Raw genomic sequence first — 21,630 nt, 5'->3', positions numbered from 1 at the left:
ATCTCCTTGTCTTATGCCTGTTCTGATTGTAAAGGGTTCTGATATCTCACCCACAAATTTTACTTTTGACACTGTGTTAGTGAGAGTTTGTCTGATCAGCTTTCTTGATGTATCATCTACCCCAAGCCCTTCCAAAATATGCAGTAATGCCTGTCGGTCAATGGAGTCATATGCCTTCTGAAAATCAACAAACACAACCATGTAGTTATTTCCTCCAGTTTTTTTGTACCTGATGTTTTTCCTCAGATTAAAGATCTGTTCTGGGCAAGAATGGCCCTTTCAGAAATCAGGTTGATATTCCCCAATCAGTTGGTCAAGATGACCTTCTATTCTGTTCTGTATCGTTTTGGAGAGAATCTTATATGCGGCAAATTGCTGTAAATATTTTCTGGAACAGTTTTATTTTACATTAACAATACTTATAATACACTGAAAATGGAGAAAGACAAAAAATGTTACTTTTGCAGAGGGCAGCAAGCATGCGTAGAAAAAGATACCTCTCTGTTCCATAAACTTACAAATGGGAAGAGTTCAACCAAGCTAAAAGTAAAGGATTAAATAGCAAAGTCATCCAAAACCACACAATTTGTATGTGCTTCCTAACCAATTACTTCACTTTTGGAATTTACAGCAATACAATAGTAAAAAATAAATAAATAAATTTACACCACTGTAATTTAATTACAGTACTACAGCTGGAGTATCTTTTATTGTACTTGTGTTAGAAAAGATGCCAGACTTACCCTTTTTGGAGCTTTTACTGAAGATGATAAACGTGGATACTGGGCTGTTATCTGAGAAGTGCTCTTACGAGCTGTGGAACGATGGGTAGGCTCAAAGTCCTCTGTTACTGCTTCACGATCATCTGCACATAATTTTAAGAAATAGATCATATTCAAAAGAAAATGCAGTTATTAAATGTTCAAATTTAATTTCCTCAAATGTCATATTGTGTGAGTTATCTGTATCTCTATCTGTCATCTCCCAATCTGATTCCCTGTCCTGCAAGTTGGCAGAGTTGGCAAAACTACACTTGCAAACAAGAGAAAGAACAGTCAGCTTTTGAACTGGGCTGTTCCGCACCAATAATGATATGGGAAGGTAGAATATCTCTGAAAGCAGAAAAAGATACGATACTCTCCAGCCAACAGCATTTCTGATACTTTACAACTATGCTTACAGTTTGACTGGAAGAAGACCAGGCAAAGGAAGACTGTACACAAGTATCACATGTCCTAAGTCTTTAGTTTTCTGTTGATTAAAAATAAGAAAAATAAAGAAATATTGCCAACATTGCATATAGTGTAACTAGTCCTGATGTTCACCACTTCAAAGCACCACAGCTAAGGAGGGTGGTTACCACATGAAACAATTCATGGAACAGGTACATTCCTTCCAAACTTAAGGGGGTCTCCCAATTATTACAGGGGCCTGGATGATTTGGTGATAGGTGAAAGCATAGGCAATAATCCTGTCCATACTTCGCAAGCCACCTTATGGTGTGTGGTGGTGGTTACCTTGTACCTCTACTAGTCATTTCCTTTCTCAATCCACTCATAAACACAGCTTGGGAAAACAATCATCTATATGCTTCCATGAGAGCCTTAATTCCTCTTATCTTCATGGTCCTTGTGCGAAATGTATGTTGGCAGCAGTAGAATCATTCTACAGTCAGCTTCAAATTCTGTTTTTCTAAATTTTCTTTATAATGTTCCTCAAAAAGAATGTCACCTTCCCTCCAGGGGCCCCCATTACAGTTCCTGAAGTATCTCCATAATAACAGTTCCTGAAGTATCTCCATAATACTTGCATTTTGACTGGCCCTATAAGTAAAAAATCTAGTAACCCACTTCTGAATTTCTTTGATGTCTTCCTTCAATACGACTTAGGTGATATCCCAAACACTTGAGCAGTGCACAAGAACAGGGGAATATCCCAAGCACTTGAGCAGTGCACAAGAATGGGTCACACTAGTGTCCTATATGCGTTTTTTTTTACAGACCAAACACATTTTCCTAAAAGTCCACCAATATACTGAAGTTGACCAATCAGCTCCCTACAATTCTTATGTACTAGCGTCTTTTCATACTGTTTTGTCTACATATTTGATTGTCATAACTGTGTCAAGCAACACACAACTAATGCTCTATTCAAACATTATGGGATTGTTTTTCCTACTCATCTGCATTAACTTACATTTTTCTGTGTTTAGAGCTAGCTGCCATTCATCATGCCAACTAGAAATTTTGTCTAAGTCATTTTGTATCCACCCGCAGTCACTCAATGATGACACCTTCCCGTACCCAACAGCCTCATCAGCAAACAGCTGCAGACTGCTGCTCACCCTAACCCTCAGATCATTTATGGATATAGAGAATAAGAGCACCTCCCTGGGGTACTCCTGATGATACCTTGTCTCTGATGGACACTCACTACACTGAATTGGACACTCTGGTCAGATGAACACTCACTCTACTGAATTACTGTATTTTACGGACTAAAAGACACACTTTTTTCCTTGAAAAATTGCCTCTAAAATTTGGATGCACTTTATATTCAAAATTAATATAAATTGTCCAATGTTTGATTTAAAATTTCTGCCAGTCTTACAAATGGCCATATATTCAATGCCGTGGGAAACCTATCTCTATCTGGCAACAATGGAGTCAACTGGCACCAGCAATGCACTGATGGGACGAACATGAGCTGCAGGGTTCAGGGTGTACACGGGGCCGAGGAAAAAAAATTCCTGGATTTTCCCACTTAATAATACCATTTCACCTGGACGAAAACACATTTTTTCCATGTTAAGTAACAGTATACTTTTTCTCGAAACCGTAAAACTTATCAATCCTTTCAATGGTTGTGGTTTTATACATCAGCGTGGAATTTACCGGCACTTTAGAAAACAAAACCCGGGGGGAAAAAACACGTTTTGGAAATATGTCTGATGTGCAGCAACATGTACACTGCATTTTTCGTATTACGAAAGTATAAATTAGAATTCCACCAAACACTGCATGTTACTTTCTGAAGGATTGAAATCAAGACCGCAATGCGCTTTTGTAAGCCAGTTGTAGCTCATGTCAAGTGATCTCACCAGCCGATGACGGGGGATATTCAGAGCATAGGACACGTGATGTAGTCAGTCAATAGAAACATCACTGTTAAGTAGCGCGAACACACAAATAGGAAAAGGAAATGGTTTAAATTAATATACATAGTATTGCTACAAGAAAATAAAAGCTTTTACATATAATATTGGTCTCTAAGATTAATAAGCTGCAAGAGAAGCTAAGCTTTCACAAATAATGTTGATCTATTTTGTGTGTGTTACACTTAAGATACATCACAGTCGTCCTGAAGCCTTTGACACATTTTGCTGTTGGCAGACGCGTGTATGAGCACAGTGTTTTGTTGTTGTATATGGTGCATTTCCTTTGCAACTTAAGTAGCAAGAAATATGCCATCAAATAATATAAATGTAACTGAGTAATATTAAAGAAGCTAGTACAACAACAACTTTTTCTTACTTTCATGTGTATGACAACGTTTTAGCATACCTTTTATCTCTTTGTCCAATTCTTCTTCCTCTTTCAGAGTGTACTGAATATATGGATCACCTCTCTAAAAAGAAACAATACAGAAAATGAACAAAAGATATTAAATAACACATGGCTAGGGACAGGAAAAAATCATTTTATTTTGTGGACAAAGTCAGTATTATCTTTTTTTGTTTTATTCAACTGTAATTCTTTGCCAAATTCACTGTTTTTACCAAATATGGTGTGGTTTTGTGTCAAATTCAATTTATTTTTGCCAAATTCAGTTTTATTATTTCCAAGAGTCGTCATTATTTTTGTAATTTTTTTTTTTTTTTTTTTTTTTTTTTTGATTCAGTGTATTTTTTTGCGAAAGTCAGTGTAATTTTTTGCTGAATTTGGTGGTTTTTTTTGCCAAGTCTGGTGTTTTCTCCCACCCACATTCAGTTGGTTGGTGGACTGGTGTGTGTTGGTGGTGGAGGGGGGGGTGAGCCGAACAGTGGTCATATGTCCCACAATCCAATCTGGCAGAAGTTAAGGGAAGAACAACACCAACAACACAGTCCAGTCCATGGGAAAGAAAAACGAGCAAACAAAGAAGCAGAAGGAACATCAGGGCAGCAGAAGGAATGTCAGGATGGTAGGAAAAGTAAAGAAAAGGAGGGGGAAAGGGACGAGAAGAGGGGGCCACCCCAGACGCACTACATAATCCATCCCAATCCCAACATCATACCATGATCATGACACAATGGGGACAACACTAGGGGAAAATGTCAGAACAAACAGGGATAGCACAAAAGACTAGACAAAACACATGGGACATGGAGGCAAGACCAAAGGCCTCTCAAAGCAATGTCAATGCTAACTGAGGGACTCCGCCTCCAGAAAGAAATTCAGGTGCTTACACTGGGAAGACAAACCACTTTCGCATAGAAAACTGAGGACGAATGTAACCATGCAAGTGTTAGCCATTAACACTCGGGACCAAGATGCAAGCGCCATCCATTAACACTCAGGACCAAGAAAGTGGGAGAGCACATTTAGTGCGAAGGGCCAAACCTGTCCAGCGACATGTGGATCATTGTGAGGGAGTCCCCGCAACTACATAGGGGGTTGGCTCATTATAGTGTATTTAAAAAGAAACAACGTGGGTCAACCTGAATCTTTGAAAATAAAGTAGCAAATGATTGTAGATTCCCATTTGGAGAAGCAGAGGGAGGAGCGTCATGTAACAGGAGTCTCCTTAATCACATAAGTTTATTAGATGGGCAGGTCAGGGAGTGTGGGAGAGAGTGGGGGGGGGGGGAGGGGGGGCGGCAAAGAATTGGCCCAAAACTTAGCGAAAAGGGATCTGACATGATGCCACAAATCCACGCACAAGGGGTGAGCATGGGAAGACCAGATATCAAAGACACAAATAACCAGGAGCTGGGATAGCCAAACCACAAGGAGGGATCGCAATATCAACTGGAATACTATCGACAGGGCCAGTGCGAGAGACACTGATAGCCAAACAGAAACCACGATGATGGACCGAGTCCAAAAGAAGCAGTGTGTAAAGGACAGCTGAGTCTTAAACTTGATAACCATAGTCCAAATGGGACGGTCGTAAGGCCCAATAAAGGCAGAAAAGAGTTGAACGATTCACACCTCAAGAGGTGTAAGCAAGGAAGCTGAGGACACTGGGTTTAGGCAGACACCCAATCTTTGGAAGGCAAAGCTTGTTGTCAAAAATAAGACTCGAGATACAGAAATGGGGGACTATGGTCTGGTCTTGGGCATCAAGGTAGAGATCTGGATCAGGATGGACCTTAGTACAGAGACAGAAATGCACTGCTGGTGATTTACAGGAGCAGAATTGAAAACTGTGTGAGAGAGACCATGCAGAAGCGAGCCCACTGCCATCCTGTAACTGCTGCTTCGCAGAGGCTACTGAGTGGGAAGTAGCCCACATACAGAAATCATACACATATGCAGGGGAAGCCACAAGTCCATTAACAGTGATGAGTAGAAGGACACTTAATACAGAACCTGTGGAATGGCATTCTCCTGCGTCCATTGAGAGCTGAGAATGGTGCAAACCCAAACTCAGAACAACTGGTGGGACAGGAACTGACAAATAAAAAGACACAACTTATGGAGTATAGTAAGATGTAATGGTAGCATGCCGTGTCATAGACCTTATGAAGAGCAAAGAAAACTGTGACAAGGCCTGCCAAAGCGCTGTTTCCAACCACAGCAGATGATTGATCAGAGGCCATCCCTCCAAAAACCACAATGCCAAGGAGACTAAAGGTCCCATCATTTGGGACCCAAGCTGACGAGCCACCATCTGGTCAAATAACTTGCAGGGGACATTAGTCAGACAGACTGGGTGGTAAACATCAAGTATGATGGATCCTTACTGGGCTTCAAGAAAGGAACCACAATATTGTCTCTCCACTGAGAGGGGAAAACACCTTGGAGCCAAAAATGTTTAAATGCCTAATGGAGATACTGTTGTTGTGGTGGATTGAGGTGTTGAAGCAATTGGTTTTTATGGATGGAATCAAAGCCAGGGCTGAATCACAGGGAAAGAGGAGATGATCAGAAGCAGCTCCCATTCGGTAAAAGGTTCATACAAAGGCTATCTGGGAGGGCAATGTCCAGGATGGATGGAAGATGGCTGTTGGCCACCTTGGAGGGTGCAGAGCATAGTCCACAACTGTGGCGAAGGGACAGAAAAATCTAAGGAGGAGGCAAAACATTCACAACACACACACTTTCTCTGCTTGATTAAATAACAGGCTTTGGTGAAAAGGCATTTAAAGGTAATAAGACCGGCAGAGGACAGATGCTGCTAATGCATTGTAAGGCTTGATGGCAATCAGAGACGGTGATCACTATGACTGGCAGTTTAAGCGGTACATCGAGTTTGGGACAGCAATGCAAGCAGTGTGAATAATCATATCGGATATGGCACAGACAACTTCATCAATACAACCTGATAAAGAGTGGGCAACACAGCGTGATGCCAATCAGCACAATGGAAAGCCCAGAAAGGTAACCTGGTCATCAGGAAGTGGGAACAGAATGAGAGAATTAAATGATAGTAGCCACTATTGCAGAGGTCATCGTGCAGCAACCATTGTAATGAAGTGGAAGGTGAGGGGAAGAGAGCGAAAGATGAATGGCAAAGAAACTGCCACAAGTAGCACTAAAATAGGTACGGGCACCATCACTAAGATGGTACAGGTCATGGCCCACAAGAAACTGGTCTCTGAGGAGGACCTGAATAGATGAAAAAGCACTGACGCAAAAGAGGTGATGGGCATGAAAATCCCCACGGAGGAGCAAGCAGGAGGGAAGAGTTGCTGAATGAGGGCAGTTAGGGCTGTGGGCATAGATAGCCTGTCAGGAGGGAGACAGAGAGTCCAAACTGTGGCAGCAGGGTCCAAGTTGAATAAGTAAAATGAGATTCCTGGAGAACAATACAAATTGTGGAGTAAAAGGAAATAAGGAATTGCAACCTTGGAAGATGGTGGTAGTATCAATTACAATTCTACTGGATAAGCAGGGAACGGGATTCCAAATGGGAGGTGAACAGGCCAATGCTGGTCACGCTGCTGGGTCACCACCCATCAAGTCATCAGAGGTTGGTATGGAGTAATAGATGCCACATTGTTGCCAAAGTGGTCAAAGACAGGAAGGGCCGTATTTTGGGTGGCAGAATAAATTTTGATCAACAGCGGACCTGACTGCATCTTAACTCCACAGGTCTACTTTGCCAAACTTGTCCTTCATAATTTCCATGAAAAATAATCAGTTGGTGGTGGTGAAAGCATCCCCGCCAGTCCTGGTGCAGACCAGGTAGGGGGAAAAGGTTTCATCCCAAGCCATCGAGCCTGGTCCTCCTCCCAGGGAGTAGCCAGGGAAGAAAAGACCACAGCATCATAAAAAGCAGCATTAAAAGATCCATTCCTAACTTAAGAGACATCCATAGATGAATAGTCTGTTTTTTGGAGCTTAATGTGTTTCATACACAAAGGAGTTGCCCTGATACCACCCACTCCAATCAGGGGCTCTCCCTGAGGATGTCACACAGCCACAGCAAGGTCAGTCTGGGATGGTAGCTGTAGACAGCAATCACTCCTATGCATGGAAAGTTAGCAGTTCATGTATCAGAAGTGTGATCCCTGCATTGTCAGAGGGCACAACCAAAAGGGTGCCTACGATGGCACCACATGGACTGGCTACTGTACTGGCTAGATAGAGCTAAAGGACAATGGTGTCAATGAAAAGATGGGAGAGGAAGTAAGACCACATGTAAAAGATGCTAAGTAAGGTGTTCTTCCCCACCTGATCCACACTACGGAGACAAAATTAAAAAGAAACTCCAAAAGGAGACCAAATATGCCAAAAAGGCAAGTTTAAGGGACAGGGACAGGGACAGGGACATGGACATGGACATGGACATGGACATGGACATGGATGGATGGACACACACACACACACACACACACACACACACAAGGACTAGTTGATGAGGTTGGAGGGAGGGGTCGCTGGAGAGAAGCAAAATCAGAGGTCCAGCCCCCTCCCCCCAAATGCAGTGGTAAATCAACCATTATTTTAAGATTATACACAAACTTCGGCCTTGAGGAGATTATAACATGGAATGTAATTTTATCATTTAACAACTACCACTTACAAATATTAGTACACCACCCTCCTCTTAATTACAACATTTTTATACAGCTAAATTGCAAATTTCAATATATTTTGTAAAAATCACTGATTTTGCATTATTCTGCTAAAAACATAATTTTGCCTCATTTTCCTTATTAGCGTTTTTGCGAAATTTTCCAGCACTACACACAGCCTCTTTCTCTTGTAAACACCTTATAAGTTAAAACTTGAGAATAATTAATCACTGTAAGCTGCAACATAAAATTAATTCACAGTCAATACGACTTACAACTTTACTGATTAAAATTTAGCATATTTACCATACAGGAAGGGGCAAATAAAAGTGGCCTGGATGAGCGACTACAACTGGATGTGAATGTATGCATATAACCACACCATGTGAAACACACACCATTAGCACACCCACCACGTGATCTACACTAGGTTCAGAGCATAGTGCGGGCGGTGTCAGTGTGAGGGGCGCAGTGTAAAGGGGACAATGGTACTCACAGTGGAGCAATGGGTGATCACTGTCGAAAGTTACGGGAGAACAAAGTCATACAAACGTGTGGTCAGCTGTTTGACGGCAAGTTTAATGGTATCAAAGTGCAAGCAAAGAGTGCCATGCAATGCTTAGTCCAAAAATGGCATCAGGCAGGATCTGTATCAAACAAGTCAAAAAACATTCCAAATGGAGGTGGGAAAGACCTACAGTTACTTCCAACAGGATGGAGCAACTGCCCACACAGCCAGCCGAACGTTGGAGACATTTACACAATCTTCACGTCTGACAAAGTTGGTAGCAGGGGTCAGTCTGGTTATGGCCCTGGCTGGCTAATTAGATCCCCTGGTCTGTCAGTGTGCGATTAATTTGTGTGTCGCAACAACCCTCATAATCCTCAAGAAATGTGGCAGAATGTTTCGGATGAGACAGCAGCAATTCCAGCAGTCCAGCTTTGATTTGTCTTCAGCAACTTGCTGAACATGGCCCGAAAGTACTAAGAGATGAATGGTGATCATTTTCAGCATATGTTATAGTCATGTTAGTACTGTATTTCCTTTCCTCTGCTGTGTTTCTTTGTTCCCTGGAATTCCAGGCCAGTTTTATTTGCCCCACCCTGTATTCAGTGTCCGAAATATTTACAACAGTAGGAAGAATACACTTATTACCTTCCTCGCAAATGCTTTTGAGCGAGCAAACTGTTCCTTACAAGTCCTGTTATGTGCCTCAAAAAGTGGGTAAAAGCGAGCAGAGCCCCTGTAAATCCACTCTACATGTTTTCCATAAGGCGGGAAAGACATTCGAGCAAGAGATGCATCTACTTCTAAGACTTTTGCATTGTACCACCTCCCTAGAATTTTTAAAATACAGGTTCATGAAAAAAAATAAGGCACAATATTTTATGATTCATTCATGTTTCAAACATCTTTTGCATTCTATAAAAATTGACTCCACAATAGTGTGAGAAATCACAAAGGAATCATTAAAAATGAATTAAATTTAGTCTACATGAGAGATAGTGACACAAAGCTAAATACATAGAGTTATAACTTTATTACATGCCATAAATTAGTGTTTGTTGAGGACACTACATCGAGTAAAAAGTCTACATCTCAAAGCATAAAATAAAATCAAATTGAGCAGGACCTAAATAGACCTCTATTTCACCACAGTTTCCAGTCAAGTTCAAAATTTAATTATGTTGGCAACTGGATCAACGTGTCATGCTAAATGATAACCATTTTTCTGTTCTGGAGAGATTTGTTTCAATTTTGACTACAGCCTGGTCAAGTACAATTGACATTTGGTAGAGGATTAGTATCCTTTGTTGTGTGCCCAAGGCACCATTGTGTACCTTTGCAGTCCCTGAATTCTGTATACTCTCCACAGCAATTGCTACAGCAGGGATGCCATAAAGCAAAAATGCATTTTAACTGACTGACATCCACATGATGCATGAGATTTCACGATTTCTTTGCAAGACAGATAAAACATTTTCATAATTGACCTACAAAGATAACAGGGGTTCTGTTGATCAGCAACATACTGGATCTCAGTTTTAGAACAATATGATGTTCAATGCTTACAGATGACAATTGCACTCACAACACTCCCCTTTGATTTCTTTATGCATATTCTGTTGCTCTCTATATGGAATAATGTAACTTGTGCCTTGCTTTAAAAGTTGTATTAAATTCACACAAAGTAAATGCTTCATTCAAAATGCTATAATAGCTTCATTACAACTGTGAAAGCTTTACTGTATACATACAAGAAAGAGTTACAGCACATTGCTTCTCACTGAGGTGTAACTGTAACAAGACAAATGCTCTGTAACTTATTTATCAGATTTTCAAACTCATTCTGCAAATTTGCAACACATATGGCTGCAATGAAAATAAACAATAATAAACATTAATAATAATAATAAACTGAACATCAAATGATATAACTATGGTTGATTGCATACCAATTACTAGATGTTCAAGGATTACTTACTATTCCACTCAGTTCTGACATCTTGTCCTTCTTGCACCTTAAGCAAAGCTTTTTCTGGGTACTTTTCCAAATAATTCTGAACAAATTCTCGAATCTCAATATGAACATCTTCCCACACATTCTGAGAACTTTCCACAACAAGACGTATATCTTCATGTTTAACATACTGAGAGCCACCATTATCAAAGAAGATGAGATACCTAGAAATTGATACACTTAGACAAGGCAACTTCTCCAATATGACATCTGCATCATCAGGCTACAAACACCGTAACTACATTTTTTTACAATTTCCTTACAAATTTATACCAGCTCGTCTAGTTCTCAAACATGTGTAACTTTAAAGGCTCATTTAGCACACAAACCGACCTCGTAACAATGTAATCTCTATGTTACTAATTCCTTTCATCTTTGGATTCTCTGCTAACTTGTCTTTAAACATAAAGTAGATGGGGGTAGGGGTACAGAGTGTTATACGGAATAAAACAAATGCCATATGGATTACTTGATAGATGGGCAAAGATTTTGTGCAGCAAATAATTTAACTAACTACTGATAGCTCGCTCAGAATTGTCATGCCTGTTTGGTAGTCTTCTGGCACAGTTCACATTGTCATGAATGAACCACTATATGCACAACTTTTGTCAATGACAAGGTAACAGCTTTGGTGGAAAAACTAAGGACTTCTACAACTGTGGATACAATATGACGCATGTATGCACACATGCACATGCACACAGATACTGATGGGTCCTAAAAGTAAGTTTCCAGGGCTATGTGGTACCAGATGTATACACACAAATTACGCAACTCATCATAAATAACAGGGTAGTGGTTTGAGAGTGTGGAGCTGGCGTTCAATAGCATCCAAAATGTGTTGCATAGGGTTCAGATCATGGGAATTTGGTTGCAAATCTATCAACATGAGTCCATTATCATGCTCTTCAAACCACTGTACATGATTCTGGTCTTGTACATGGACAGTTGTCCTGCTGGTAGATGCCAAACCCATCAGTGGAGACCTCAAGCATTAATGTATGCAGATGTTCTGCAATAATGTTCAAGTAGCCCACATCTACCATGGTGCCTGTGATTACTGTCGCAAGTTCCAATGGAACATCAAGTGAATGTTCCCCATATAGCATAATACAGCCCCCACTGGCATGCATTCAAGGCATAGTGCACTTTTGAGCAGACATTCACCTGGATGACAGCATATTTGAAGACGATCATCAACCTAGTGTAACAAGAAACATGATTCACCAGACCAGGGAACAGCTTTCCACTGGTCCAATCTCGATGGTCTCGTGCTCACTGCAATCTTAACTTACAATGTCCTTGTGTCAATGCGGGAACAAGGAGGGGGCATCCAATGTGGAGTCCTACCTTCCAACAGTATGCACTTGGCAATATGCTCTAAGTCACTTGTCACTGCATCAACACTGCTGTAGATCACTGCCAATCCTGCTTTACAGTGTGTGCAAGCCTCCAACTTCCATGTTCCGCGATGAGGCATGGACGTCCAACACCTTGTCACCCACTAACAGTTTCACCATTCTCCGACCAATTTCCATAGAATATCACGACAGTAGCACACAAATAGCTGGCCAGTTTCATCATTTCTGAAATGCTCCATCCCAGGTGCCAAGCCATAACCACCTGACAGTTTTCAAATAATGAAAAATCCGGAATGGAATAAAAATAGCAATATGAATTAAGATAGACAGCTCCTTACCAAACACAAATACAACACAGTCTAATGGATATGAAAGACAAACCATATATACGTGGCAATAAATTATTAATACCATGTTATGACATGAGCTATGCTAATAAAACTAAGACACGCAAGAGAATGATCTTAAGTTCAGAAGAGATAATAAGACTGACACTGGAACAACTGCCAAAATTTTCTTTTGGTTCTTAAGAGAGGTACCAAGAAATCAAAAATTCAATCAGTTTTTTGATTGACAGTACACATCTGTCTTCTGCAATTTTATTTGCCTCAACAGGAAAAACAGTGCACAAGTAGGGTTAAAAATACCACGTACCATGCTGTAGGTTCCAAATTCCACAATGACTACAAACTATAAAAGAAAGATACAGTTTCTTTGAAGAGTATTTTGTCTAAGTTTGTAGGGATTGCCTAAATACAAAGTTAAGCACATGTGTGGTATTCTATGAAAACTTAGATCTAAGAGACAGAGAAGGGAACATCCAAGCCTTCAGTGTCTATAGAAGATACCAGAAAAAAAAAAAACTTATGTATACCTCCCACAAATGTACACAGCAATACCCTGGCCCATATCCAGGTAAAAGAGAACAGCACAGGCTCCACACATGTACAAGACCTTTTACACTTTGTATAGCACATGTAGAACACCCATTCTGTAGCTACAAAAGTATCTGAGATACTGCTGATGAAATATATGACTGACCCTATTAACTTTAAAAATTAATAACTTCTTAACGACTTAAGTGATCTTGAAGACCACAAAGTTCACAGATAGCACTTTAACAGCTTCAGTATTTTCTTAATGCTATGCAAATTCAGATAAGAGTAGGATTGTTGATCCTGAGGATTAAAAAACACATTTCAATGCAAAATAAACTGCAAAACAATAAGTTAGCAGCAGTATTAGACAGTAAACTAGAATAACCAGCAGCAGACGCATCATTTTCTTTACGTCTGATAGCAGACAATAGCAGATATTGGTAATATTAAATATCTCACTGATAAAAATGTAATAAATGCAAAAACCAAGTGCCCCATTCATGTGTAATATGTGTGATAGTAATGGAGCACAGACACAAGTTTGGTACACACCATACGGCAGAGATGCTGAGTTACAGATAGGCACAACGAAAAGACTGTTAGAAAGTGAGCTTTTGGCCAACGAGGTCTTCATCATAAACACACACACACACACACACACACACACACACACACACACACACACACACACATTCATGCACATGCAACTAGCACGAACATGACCACACACTCTGCCTGATGAGGACCTGTGTATGTGTGCCTACTTCCGACAAAGGCCTTGTTGCTCAAAAGCGTGCTTTCTGACAGTCTTTTTGTTGTGCCTATCTGCAACTCAGCATCTTTGCTATATGGTGATTAGCGACTATCCTTTTCACAATATTGTTACATTCCAGTCCGGATTTCCCATTATTTGATTTAGATACTACTTTGGTGCGGAATTACTAGTTAATGGCTTTATACCATGAGAGTGCTGACTGTGCCTAGCAGTGGGTGACATGCGCAACAGTCCTTTCCCATGGAAGTAATGAAATGCAATCTCTTGCTCTGCCTCCAACACTTCTTACTGACCTCCATCACACATCCCGTCCCTGATCTATTTCAATGATTTGCCAATCAATGTTAACAATCCTTCCATGGTAATGTCTCTCGTTTGCTACACATGAACCTTCTATTGAATGAAATTTATTTCCATTACTGACATAGTACACATACAAGTAAGTATACAGTGGCATATTACATTATTAAGAAACACTGTATTTGTGAGCCTCCATTGGTTTTTAAATTCATGAAACACAATTAATAGAAACTACAAACTGATTTTCCCATTACATAAATTTTACACTCATTAACAAATGCAACTCACCTGTAACGGTTTATAGACTTGGGTGGCTCTGCAATCACACCAGAATAATACTCTTCATCTGAAATTCCATCCCGAAAGATAGAGATAATGCGATGACCGACAGAGAAACGAAAATTTTGCACCTGGGAATAGGCTAGCTGAAAGCCTGCAACTTTTTTTATTTCCTTCATGTTCTTGTTTTTAGAATTCAAGAACTCCACAGCGTACAATGTCTGAAAACAAAACTGTCACATGAAGTAAGCATGATAGCATGGAGCCTTAATAAAAAACATAACTATGAAATAACCTGATCACCAGTACTGATAATGACAAAGAACAACTAGATAAAAACATCACAGGACAGTCTTGGGTCTAGTCATTGCTATTGCAGTATTTTTACCATAAAGGTAAATTCACTGGTGTAAATTTCTACTACTCCAACAACATAGAGTGATGTGTCAGTTGTTTACTTTTAACTTGCATTCTTAAAAATGAGGTGGATGAATTTACTTCGCTAAAAGTAATTTATTCTTCACTGTAACATTAACACCCAATGCTCCAATCTAACGTCCTCCTAATCACAGTCTACTTTTATGCAGTAACTAATATAAATATTCCACAAACCTTTTAGTTCTTTAGCAAGATTTGCAAGCTATGACACACATTAAGACTCATGAGGTCAAATAATGACTGAGTATGCCAGAACAGGCAACGGCAAAGAGCAATGAGGTTTGAGCATTAAATGATGCAATGTGTATGTGTACTCTTGGCTCATTAAACGATTCATTCTGGAGCTAGCATAGTTTTCATTCTTTTCTGTGTGCCAGTTGATGAAGCAATGCTTCTACTATTTGGTGAGTGGTCTCATTTACTACTCAATTACATAAATCCTGCCAGGACTTTTCTTACAATATGAGCCATTAACAATTCAGAGTAGTATGGTCTAAAATATTGAGCTCTTATCACCCTTCCAGAATCTATAACGCTTAGAAAATTAAAGTTTACAATGTGACCACCCCAAACCAATTCTCTGTAGATTATATCACGACAGGCACAAAAACGGTCAAAAGTTCAGTTACATGAGACTTATGGAACTGCGCCAATGTGGTGTCACTAGTGACAATAGTTACTGCCCGCCATTCACGTGGAGCTCGTATTGGTCACACCACGGACTTCTAGTACTCAGCCACACACAACTGATTTCATCAAAATGTATGGGCCTGAAGATGGCGTTAACGCAATGTCGAAACTAGTTGCCAAATAAATATAGAATCTTAAGTACAGCTGGAGGAGTTTCATTTTTAATAAAAACAAGTAGGTAAAAAGACAAGGGCTAGTAGAAATCCATAGGTAACAGAAGAGATATTGAATTCAATTGATTAAAGGAGAAAATATAAAAATGCAGTAAATGAAGCAGGCAAAATGGAATACAAACATCTCAAAAATGAGATCGACACGAAGAGCAAAATGGCTAAGCAGGGATGGCTAGAGGACAAATGTAAGGATGTAGAAGCACGTATCACTAGGGTTAAGATAGATACTGCCTACAGGAAAATTAGAGAGACCTTTGGAGAAAAGAGAACCACCTGTATGAATATCAAGAGCTCATATGGATAACCAGCCCTAAGCAAAGAAGGGAAAGCAGAAAGGTGAAAAGAATATATAGAGGGTCTATACAAGGGTGATGTACTTGAGGGAAATATTATGGAAATGGAAGAGGGCGTAAATGAAGACAAAGATATGATACTGCGTGAAGAATTTGACAGAGCACTGGCACTGAAAGGCCTAAGTAAAACAAGGGCCCGGGAGTAGACTACATTCCATTAGAACTACTGATATCCTTGGGAGAGCCAGCCAACACAAAACTCTTGCATCTGCCGAGCAAGATGTGTGCGACATGAGAAATACCCTCAGACTTCAAGAAGAATAAAATAATTCCAATCCCCAAGAAAGCAGGTGCTGACAGGTGTGAAAATTACCTAACTTCAGTTTAATAAGTCACACTTACAAAATACTAACACTGTTTCTTTACAGACAAATGGTTTGTATGGAAGCTGACCTCAGGGAAGATCAGTTTGGATTCCGTAGAAATGTTGGCACATGCAAGGCAATACTGACCCTACAAATTATCTGAGAATGTAGGTTAAAGAAAGGCAAACCTATGTTTCTAGCATTTGTAGACTTAACGAAAGCTTTTGACGATAATGACTGGAATACTCTCTTTCAAATTTTGAAGATGGCTGGGGTAAAATACAGGGAGCGAAAGGCCATTAACAATTTGTACAGAAACCAGATGGCAGTTATAAGAGTTGATGTTATTCAACCTGCATATTAAGTAAGCAGTAAAGGAAACAAAAGAAAAATCCATGGAGAAGAAATAAAAACGTTGAGGTTTGCAAACGACAATTTAATTCTGTCGGAGACAGCAAAGGACCCGGAAGAGCAATTGAACGGAATGGAAATTGTCTTGAAAGGAGGATATAAGATGAACACCAACAAAAGCAAAACGAGGATAATGGAATGCAGTTGAATTAAATCAGGTGATGCTGAGGGAATTAGATTAGGAAACGAGACACTTAAAGTAGTAGATGAGTTTTGCCATTTGGGGAGCAAAGTAACTGATGATCGTTTAAGTAAGGAGGATATAAAATGTAGACTTGCAAAGGCAAGGAAAGGGTTTCTGAAGAAGAGAAATCTGTTAACAGTAAGTAAAGATTTAAGTGTCAGGAAGTTTTTTCTGAAAGTATTTATATGGAGTGTAGCCATGTATGGAAGTGAAACATGGGCAACAACTAGCTTAGTCAAGAAGAGAATAGAAGCTTTCGAAATGTGGTGCTATAGAAGAATGCTGAAGGTTAGATGGGTAGATAACATAACTAATGAGGAAGTACTGAATAGAACTGGGGAGAAGAGGAATTTGTGGCACAACTTGACTAGAAGAAGGGATCGGTTGGTAGTACACATCTGAGGCATCAAGGGATCACCAATTTAGCATTGGAGGGAAGCATGGAGAGTAAAAATCATAGAGGGAGACCAAGAAATGAACAAACTAAGCAGATTCAAAAGGATGTAGGTTGCAGTAGTTATTCGGAGGTGAAGAGGCTTGCACAACAGGATACAGTAGCACGGAGAGCTGCATCAAACCAGTCTCTGGATTGAAGACCACAACAACAACGACTTACAGAATGAGTGTCTATTGTTAGTGATATCATCTTATTTAATATGTCTTCAGTTGAGTTGCCTCTGCTAAGTCTTTACTTCAGAGGACTGATCTCATGTAGTAATCTATGACCTTGTAAGTTTTTGCATAATAGGTATCAAATACCTTATTGAGAACTTTCAGGAAACAAACTGGTCTTTAGGAGTTAGGAATCTTGTCTTGCTCTTTACTAATAATCATCAGCTCAGCAGAGAAACTTGCTGTACAGCTCACGCATTGGAAATTTTTCTTTTTCAATTTTAAAATTGTTTGTAGAATTACTTGTTGTGTGAATGGGTACAAAAGATGATTATTTTTATATTTTTGCCATACGTTGTTAGTAATCTGCATTGATACCTGTTTTGTCTCTGGCATCATCAGGAAGCAGTGTTTCCATTAGCGGGGCAGCTGCCTGTAGTCAGCATCTGTTACTGTCCCATCATTTCCTTTGAGTGTGGACAAGACTGTTGACGGTTGTATTTTCTTGCTGACTGTTTTGTATGGTATTCTCCAGTGATCAGTTTCTAAGTTCGTTTGTATGAATTATCTCCATCATTACATTTTGGCTTTCCAAATTCTTCCTTAAAATGTTTAACCTGGTTGTATCTATGCAGCATTTGGATTCTTTCCTCTTTTGGAATGCTAATCTGATAGAGCTTTCTGGGTCTCCTCCTTTCATATCCTAATTTTTGCTATGTCCTAGAATAAATTCAAGGTACTCCTCTCCAACGACCTCTCAGAACAGGTATTGACACCTCTATTGGTCTACTATGCACAGCCATTTTATTTTGTTGTGCTTTACTGTCTACATCATCACCCAGTGATAGGCTTCCTGGACAAAGGAACACCCTTCCCAATTCTTTCCAGTTAGCTTTCTTGATGTTGCATTTTGCTGATATAAGCACATTATCTGTGGTGTCTTGTTGACCACTATGTCATTCCACTGTCAGCCTTCCAGCCTTTCCCACAGCATGTCACTGTCCAAATCTGCTAGTGTGACATTTATGTTTTAAGTTGTTCCAATTCTCTCTCAGTATGTTGGTGGATTGTGAGGTTTATTCAATACCTCTGTGTTGAGTTCTATCATAGATTCTTTGTGTTGTCTTCCACACTCATCAGTTAGGCAGCTACACCACAACACTGATTTGGCATTTGCATCAATGGATACACAAGAAGCTTAGTTTATTCCAAGTGAGTAACATCTTTCAGCCTTAGTAAATACTCATCAATCTTGCCATTAAATTGAAAATAGACAAAAACCAAGATGCAGTTCTGCTTTTATGCCTGGTGCAGCAAATACAAGTCCCCTCTTACTTTACAAGTCTCTCTTACTTAAGTGAAGACTGAGAATTAATATGGGTGCAATTAACTGACCTGATTGTTTGGTGACACAATATCTTTCACTGTAGCAAGAATCCATGGACGTTTTATATCATTCATGATATACATAGAATCTCCAACAGCCACAGGAGGACGATTTACCAGCCCCAAAGGAGGGAGATTGCTTTCTTTGATAATGACATTTCCAACAGGAACAACATCCTTCTCTGCACACACACCAATGGAATCTGAAACACTGCCAGAAAATATGTGACACACAATGATTGTGTACAAGCAACATAGTTTCTAGTAACCTGATGGGTTACTTGTCTCCAAGTGCCATAGATTATGTTCCAGATATCTTGTTGTAATGTGTAACATGTGAGATGATTAACAAAGTGAACATTTCCAGTATTTATGTTCTACATGACATGAGTGGTTGTCTCACAAAGTACATTTACAACACATCTGATTAATGTATAGAAGAAACAAAAAGGAAGATATATGTACCTGGACAATCAAAATAAAACAAATGACTAACAACCATACCGTAACATTAATATTTGATATAAAAACACATAAAAAGGAAGATTAGGGTTTAACTTCCAGTCAATACTGAGGTCATTAGAAATGGAGAACAGGCTCGGTAAATCTCAAGGATGGGGAAGGCAATCGCCTCTGCCGTTTCAAAGGACTCATCCTGGAGTTTGTCTTGAGTGATTTAGAGAATTTACAGAAAACCTAAATCTGGATGGCCAGACAGAGCTTTGAACCATTGTCCTCCTGAATGCGAGTTCAGTGTGCTAACCACTGCACTGCTCAGTATACAGCAAGTAAATAATGATGTTTACAAAATTAGACAAATAATAAGCTATTTGCTGCTCAAACATCTGCTTATTCTTCATCCCCCCCCCCTTTTCCCTACACACACACACACACACACACACACACACACACACACACACACACACACAGCTTGTAAACTGTAAAAAAAATTATTTAAACAATGGAAACTCCAGCTTGGTATATCTACAATGTAGGCAAATATAGATTGCTACTTACGATAAAGATGACATGTTAACTTGAAACAGGCACAAATTATAAGACACTTACATATAAGCTTTTGGCCACAGCCTTTGTCAGAAAAAGAAATACACATCATTCATTCACACAACCAAGCACACCTCACGCAAAAACAACCACCAACTCCTGCAGCTTGGACCATAATGCAACTGTGGCATGGAACAGAAGCAGCAACCTCGAGAGCATGGGGAAGAGAAGGGATAGCAGTGTATGTGTGGGGAGAGCGAGCAGCACTGTCTGGCGGAATGGGCAGGATCTAGGCTGCCAACAAGTGCAGTGTCGGGAGGTTGTGGGGCAGGGATCTACCGATGCTGTGCCTGTTGGCAGTCTAGACCCTGTACACTCCGTCAGGCAGTGCTGCTCCCCCACCCCTATAAATACACTGCTATCCCCTCCCCTTTCCCACCCCCTCCAGATTGCTGTTTCCATGCCATGTCACAGTTGTATTCTAGCCTGAGCTGCCAGAGTATGCAGTCATGTAAGTGTAAGGTGTGCTTGCTTGTGTGAATGAATGCTATAAGTTTCTCTTTTTTTTCTGATGAAGGCTGTGGCCGAAAGCTTATCTGTAAGCGTCTTTTAATTGTGCCTGTCTACAGCTTAAGATGTCATCTTTGCAGTAAGTAGCAATCTATCTTTTATAAGTAGCAATCTATCTTTTCTATGGAGCAATCTATTTTTTTCTGCATTGTTAGAAAAAAGTATTTCATAGTTTTAGAGCTGGTAGTATGAACCAATACAATAATAATAAAAATAATTTTAAAAAAACGTAGACATGGGCTCAAGAATGGATAACTTTCAGTGTTGTGAGCAATTGTTCATCTTTTTTACTGGAATCTCTTTGCTATTATGATAAACCAACAAAAGCAGTGAACAAATGAGGACGCATTCCATTGTTGTTGTACATGGATACAGCATACAGTAAACATATGTTAGTGTTGTTACTGTTAACTGTATTCAGAGTTCTGAGTGTCATTTACACATCAGTTCTAACGGAAACAGTTTGTCTTTTGATAAGTTTGTGAAATGCTCTTACATTGTAGTTTTGTCTTTGCACTTACCAGCACAAAGGGAAGCATAATATTTTACATGTGAAATATGTGAAATGGCAGACATGATATTCTGTTATGGCCTGGCAAAGGAAAGCAATCATCAAGCCCATGTACTGTGTGCTGAAAACTGTTGCATGCATGGTGTATACATGGACAATAACAGAAGAATGTGACTTCATTTGTTTATCGCATTCTGTAGATCATTTGAAATAGGAAAATCTTTGCAACAAAAGAGATGTGTTTCAACCAACAAATAAGTGATCAAAGCTCTTAAAGTGTGCATTACAGCACATGTTTACTGGATGTTTTTGTTGCATTTTGGCCAGTCAACCAACTTTCAATTTACGGAATTCTTTTTTATGTCCACCCCCCACCCCCCCTTCCCCAAGTATCAAGTTCATTTTCTCTGGTGTTTCAGCAGGTATCTGCAATTTCATTCTTGCAGTGCGCAGGTGGAGTCATCCCAAACAAATACTGCTAATCAGGTGCTTCATGCTCAGTGTCGACAAAAAGCATTGGTTTTTTTCCTGTTATAAACAAAATTATTTTTAAAGCACAATGTTACAAGTCCACTCAATAGATTGGTTCCAAATTAGTATAGTGCAATATTCTGTTTAGCAATATGCGTTAACAGGGACAGTAAAACATAAAG

At 39.7% G+C, this 21,630-nt stretch overlaps 1 protein-coding gene across 1 annotated transcript in view; it reads right to left on the bottom strand.

The window, feature by feature from the left end:
• The window catches only part of LOC124545625, a 409,511-nt gene that overhangs the window by 129,348 nt on the left and 258,533 nt on the right, over nucleotides 1-21,630 (bottom strand). Inside the window, exons 17-22 of the mRNA XM_047124572.1 lie at nucleotides 18,901-19,102; nucleotides 14,349-14,560; nucleotides 10,711-10,910; nucleotides 9,381-9,562; nucleotides 3,564-3,627; nucleotides 744-865 (exon numbers count right to left, since the gene is read on the bottom strand). Coding sequence (XP_046980528.1) covers nucleotides 744-865; nucleotides 3,564-3,627; nucleotides 9,381-9,562; nucleotides 10,711-10,910; nucleotides 14,349-14,560; nucleotides 18,901-19,102 — 982 coding nt within the window. The remainder of the gene's footprint in view (nucleotides 1-743; nucleotides 866-3,563; nucleotides 3,628-9,380; nucleotides 9,563-10,710; nucleotides 10,911-14,348; nucleotides 14,561-18,900; nucleotides 19,103-21,630) is intronic.

The sequence above is a fragment of the Schistocerca americana genome, chromosome 8 (assembly GCF_021461395.2).
Source record: "Schistocerca americana isolate TAMUIC-IGC-003095 chromosome 8, iqSchAmer2.1, whole genome shotgun sequence".
Lineage (NCBI taxonomy): Eukaryota > Metazoa > Arthropoda > Insecta > Orthoptera > Acrididae > Schistocerca > Schistocerca americana.
Note: the sequence above shows the minus strand (reverse complement) of the source record. Positions and strands in the feature narration are given on the sequence as shown.